The sequence below is a fragment of the Palaemon carinicauda genome, chromosome 21, assembly GCF_036898095.1.
Source record: "Palaemon carinicauda isolate YSFRI2023 chromosome 21, ASM3689809v2, whole genome shotgun sequence".
Taxonomy (NCBI): Eukaryota; Metazoa; Arthropoda; class Malacostraca; order Decapoda; family Palaemonidae; genus Palaemon; species Palaemon carinicauda.
Window position 1 is genome coordinate 64,028,355 of NC_090745.1, and position 6,262 is coordinate 64,034,616.

The window sequence follows — 6,262 nt, forward strand, 5'->3', positions numbered from 1 at the left end:
CTTTTACCAGCTGTTTTTTTTTTCTATGACGTAATCATTACCTGGCCTTTTTAACCAATTACGAGCTTCCAAATATATATTCACAAATTTTCAAATGTTGTTGTACAACAGCTATTTTTTTCCACCTTCACCTTCAGTTTCACCTTAACCCCCCTCACATAAAGACGTCTCCATAAAGTGATGTACAATCTATTTCGAAATTTAGCGTTATTTCATCCATGTTGGTAATTGATTAAGATGACAACGCTCTTCATTCAGTGAATATATAGCTCTTGTTGCTGTTGTGAAAGTAAAAAATATAATCGAAATAATTACCCACATGGTTTGCAAATGAAGTTCTCCCCTGTACCGCTTGGCAGAACAGATGACCAGTGATGTAATGTTAATTTTGCGAGAGAGCGAGCCGTAGCGGACCAAAAACCATTAGAAGGACGTGAAGAGAATCATCGATAATTATGATACTTTAATTTTCAGCCACTTACATGAACTATATATTTTTCCAACTGGTTTTCTTATGTTTATTTTTGCATTTCTGGCCATTATTATTGCTGCAAATCATTCGTTTTTTTGGCATTTCCCACCCCAAAAGAAAAAACACATACAAATAAAAAAAAGAACCACGGTATCCACTAAGATCCCCAATAATTGTCTTTACATAAGGAAATCCAAAACCTTATAAACGGGTCGTTTGCCCAATAATCATGTTACGAAATGCATAAAACACACTATAACGAGTAGAAAGAATATATGCTTCACATATTTAGCAAGAAATTAAAGTATCATATATTTGCCTTTTCTCCTTAGTGTTTTGAGTATCCTTGTCATTAATTACATAACCTAAGTATTCCACTGAATAAATTTCTAAGATACATTTGATCTTATTTACTTTAATATCATGTTCCTTCAGCATCTTCAGAAATGTCTATAATCTTTCTCCATGTTCTCTTTTATCTTTACCAGAGACTAGAATATCATCTATAAAAATTAATACTCCTTGCATATCCATAGTTTATTGGCTGATAGCTGGACTCTTTGATACTCTATGAAGTAATTATTTTGACATACAAACCTAAGAATGTATTTACAGTGCATAGTTCTTGTGAATTTTCATATATGGGAAGCTGTTGAAACACTTGCCTGAGATCCAACTGTGAAAATACAGTATATCCTTACATAATTTTAAACATTCCCTTTGGATTTGGTAATGGATCTTGAGCTAACTGAAGCTGTGACTTCAACGTTACCTTGTAATCTCCACATAACCTAACCTGGTCATTCTCCTTCACAATAGGAACTAATAGTGTTGCCAAATCTGAATATGTTTTGTGTACCTATAACCTTGAAAATAAGTAGTCTTTTTACATGACACCCATCAGTCAGAGCAGAAGCGTCATATAGCTTGGTGACAGCAGTTGCAGTAATGCACTTCAGAATAATAAATGTATTAAATAATCACCATCATCATCTTCTCCTCCTACGCCTATTGACACAAAGGGCCTCAGTTACATTTCACCAGTCGTCTCTATCTTGAGATTTTAATTCAATACTTCTCCATTCATCATCTCCTACTTCGCACTTCATAGTCTTCAGCCATGTAGGCCTGGGTCTTCCAACTCTTCTAGTACCTTGTGGAGCCCAGCTGGACATTTGGTGAACTAAACGCCCAAACCATCTCCATCTACCCTTCATCATGATTTCACCCACATATGGCACTCAAGTATTTTCTCTTAGAGTTTCATTTCTAATCATGTCCTGCCATTTAACTCCCATTTAACTCCCAATACCTTCTGTGGGCTTTGTTGTCAAACCTACTAAATATATTGGAGATTGGTTCGCATGTCGATATAGTAGCACCAATCTCACTAAGCTGATATATATTCTGATTTTCATATGTAATTTCAAGCAGTTTGAATTCCATTGCATTGTCTGAATTGCTTTTTTTCAATCTTTAACTGGACTCAAATTCTTAAGACGCCACATTAGAGATCATAGATCTTAAATACATAAAGGATTCTACCTCATCAATCCTTTCGCCTCTCAATGATATTTTATCTTCCATTGCATACGCCTTTCTCATCATCTTTGTCTTTTTTTCTATTTATCTAGAGCCAGTCTTCGTGTGATATTTCATGAATTCTGGTAAGCAAGTACTGCATATCCTGTGGTGTTCTGGTAACAAGGACAGCATCATCAGCATACTCCAGGTTTCTTACATTTTTCAGAGTCTTCCTTCTTTTTTTATTAATGGCAAAGTGATCTATTTGATATTTGTAATTGCCACATGGTGAAGTCTATGTATATTTGACCTTGTGCTGGAAAAGAGTACCTCCAATGACAAGATTGTTAGTTGAACAGAAACTAATTAAATGTGTCCCATTTTTATTTGCATCTGTGCCAAGACCCTCGACACCCATTATATTCTCTATACCTCGATTATTCCTTCCAACTTTAGCTTTAAAGTTCCCAATCCCAATATTCATATCTCTCTCTGGATAGGGAATTAAAAATCATAAGAGAGAGAGAGAGAGAGAGAGAGAGAGAGAGAGAGAGAGAGAGAGAGAGAGAGAGAGAGAGAGAGAGAGAGAGAGAGATTACTCTATATATGCCTTTTCACTAAAGAAATGTTGCGGTTTAAATATAAACATATGAACATTGGATGTTTTCGGGAATCAAATTTATCATCAAATTAGTTTTTGCAGCAAACACTTCTCAGTTAAGGGAACAAAATATAAACTAAACCTGTTAAGCCTAATTAATTCAGAAATATTCTAAATGTCAATGTGTTTTCCACGTTACACAACTTACCTTTACTTCATGATATATGTAAGGTGTTATTACGAAGTCGAAATTATTTTATGGAAGTCCAGGCTGACCTACAAAATAACAAGCTAATCTCATTAGGGGTCAGAGTAAAAGAATGCGTAAAAAGATAGAATTAAAAACAGTAAGATCCGTTTGCTTTGGAAAAAAAAATAAAGCCTAGACCATATTTGAAAATGACCTCAATCTAGAAACATAAAGTTTCCCAAAATATGGTGACTTACTAGAGGGTTCATGAATAACAATGTCTTAAATATATCAAAGTAAAGGGAGTACGATTTTTATCGCACTGTACATTATCAACAATTGCATACATCAACAAAATGAAGTACAAAAAGTGTGACGCTGTAATAGAATTATATGATTTATTTCCGGTGTAAAACAATATTTCTAGATTTATCAAATGAAGTTCACATCTGAAGTCTAAGGAAATAGCTTCCATGAGCGTCATCGACTAGAGGAGTACATACAGAAATTGATGAAGTAACAACGCTATACTAAATACTGACGAATCTTCTAAATGCTGTATGCAGAATAATGATTATATGATAACAAAATATAAAGTTTACAGAATAAAATTGGTGATTACAAAAAAAGAATCCACGTAGCGAATAGTTAAACTAATTCGATAGAACAAGGTAGGTTAGCCTAGACTTCAATTGGTACAGAATACTTTCTGAATGATACAGAAAATAAGTAAGTATGATGCTTCAAGTTAAGCTTAAAAAAACCGCGCTTCTTAAGCTACCTAAGTAAAACCAAACGCCACTTTTCGTTTAAGGTAATGACCTAATCTCTAGAATTTAATAAATTCGATAAGTGCGGAGAGTGTTCAGACTGTTGCTCTCTTTTGTTTACTCATTACATGCAGTTATGTGATGCTTGTAGAGGAGACTAAATGTTTACTTTTTTACGAAACACTGTTCACCAAAATGCTACAGTGTTAAAAAAATTAGTAATTCAGATATATTTAAGGGTTGAAATTATTACGACGGCTACAATCCCCAATATGGCCGAAACCCACAGCATTACCCACCCATTAACATAGAAAATTGTACATCGGTGGCATTCTCTTAAAATCCTCTGAATATTTTCACTACTGCATTTAACAAATTATTTGATTCAGTTAATAAGCATGGGGTCTTTTAAAACGTCGTGCATCATAAAAGGGATCCTATGGAATATTTTCTGGTCAGCAATCTGCTGAAGGATCAGTTGGTTTAAAAAAAAAAAAAAGTTTTTGTTATGTATTTTGTACTGTAATACTATATGCGCTACCGGTATTAAGAGTAATGATTGCACAGTATTGCATTATTAGAACGTGTTTCGACACAGTTCATAGGTGTAGTAGGATTTAATCATTCATTAATTGTCCTAAAGTTAGGATGTGATTCTTTTTTAGTTAAAACTGGCCTTACAAGTTCCCTCTGTGGTAGTAATGGACGACCTTCGAATTGCAGCTCACCAACCAATGAGGACAATAGCAGGAAAGGTCCCACACCACAAATTCACAACCTCAGAGGCCCGGGACAATCACCCTACCTGGACAACAGCTACCTGACAACTCCTCAAGGTGTGAACGATCTGTCTCCCTCGTCACTACGGCATTGTTTTTCCGACAACTCCTACAGGTGTAAACAATCTAATTACCCCATAACTGTGGCAGTGTTTTCCAAGGTGAAGTACAAACAAAAATCATAAATTACATTAATCACACAACACACCCCTCTGATCTTAAGATCAACTCGCATCATACATACCCATACACACGCACACACAGAGCACAAGACTTAATCAGAAACATAATCAGCCATCCATACAGGAGGTTTCCTATTCCTCTGTTGACGCTGATTCTCTCCCGTTTCTCTTTGAACACTTAGTTGGGATTCCACTGTCATCACTGGACATTTCGCTTGAGCCATCAGATAGGAAAGCTGGAACTATAACTGGTCGCACATCCAACACATGCCTTGGCATTCCATCAACAGAAATGTTGTTCGAAGTGTTCACATGAGTGACAGTCCCTTTACGCCATTGAGTAGTACAATGGGCGTTTGAGGGCTTCACCCACACCTCCTCTCCCATCTTAATTAAAAGGGGCTTGTCTTGGCTGGTATCTGTTCCATTGGGGACTACTGAAGGATACCTCCACTCATATCTGTATACCGGAAGTTGTGGAACAGACGATTCATCTTGTCCAGATCTTGGTGTGCTGTTGTACCAAATTACTGCTTCTATAGGACTAATTCCTCCTTTCTCTGCAATAGCCTTGATGGTCCTATGATGTCTTTTAACTATTCCATATCCTCCTGGTCGATAAGTAGCCCGAAACACCCTAACAGTGTTCCAACGAGACAACATATCTCCTAAACACTGCGACTTGAACGCTGTACTTTTATCCAGTAACATTTCATCAACTGGCCCTCTTTCCAAAAAGATGCTATTCAACTCCGCAGATATTTCTTGAGCATCTCCTCTCTTTAGCTGCCTCCATATTGCAAAACGACCTGGACCGCAATCCACCACTAATAAATAGAGTATCTGTCTGTAATGAGTAACATCAATAGCTAGGCGCTGCCAGTTTCTTTCAACGCTTAATTTGCCTCCTTTGTGCATCACAGGTGCAGGATCAATGGGCTGACAACAATCACAACACTGAACTACCTTCTTCACACATTCTCTGGAAACTTGAGGATCCAACTTTTTAGCTAAATATAGTGTTCTGTCAATTTCTATATGGTGTTTATTATGCAACTCTGTTATATCAACTACAGCACCTGCACAGAGATGTGCATGTTCAACTTCACTGCTGAATGGATTAATCATGTCTATTGTAATCTTAGATGGCATACTTTCTTGGAATAGGCTTAGAGAGCTTGTAGTTAAAGCTCACGTTTTAAGTTCCCACTGTGGTAGTAATGGACAACCTTCGAGTTGCAACTCACCAACCAATGAGGACTATAGTAGGAAAGGTCCCACACCACGAATTCACAGCCTCAGAGCCTCGGGGCAATCACCTTACCTGGACAACAGCTACCTGACAACTCTTTAAGGTGTGAACGATCTGTCTCCCTCGTCACTACAGCATTGTTCTTCCGTCAACTCCTACAGGTGTAAACAATCTAACTACCTCATAACTGCAGCAGTGTTTTCGAAAGTGAATTACAAACAAAAATTGTTAATTACATTAATCACACATCTTCTTACTTTAGTATTACAGTAGGATTCGATCTTTTTGAGAGCAATGCTCACTTTTGTTTTCTCTATGTATGTGGACGAGTTTTGTTTACATATTCTCACTCGAGAGTCAGAAGTTGATGAGACTCGATTGAGAGCTGAGGAGCAATGTAATCCATTAAATGTATTTTAAGAATACCAGCATATCATTATATCCAACAAAGAAGAATCGACGACATTAGTATGGGATATATAACAACACTAT

At 36.7% G+C, this 6,262-nt stretch overlaps 1 protein-coding gene across 1 annotated transcript; it reads right to left on the reverse strand.

The window, feature by feature from the left end:
• Window positions 1-4,650: 4,650 nt before the first annotated feature.
• On the reverse strand, window positions 4,651-5,646 carry LOC137614939 (uncharacterized). Its single transcript, XM_068344589.1, has one exon. The coding sequence runs from the start codon at window positions 5,644-5,646 to the stop codon at window positions 4,651-4,653; it is 996 nt and encodes a 331-aa protein (XP_068200690.1).
• Window positions 5,647-6,262: the final 616 nt, after the last annotated feature.

Bases quoted from the DNA above. Each gene is read 5' to 3' on its own strand.
- LOC137614939 (XM_068344589.1), bottom strand. From the start codon at position 5,646: ATGATTAATCCATTCAGCAGTGAAGTTGAACATGCACATCTCTGTGCA.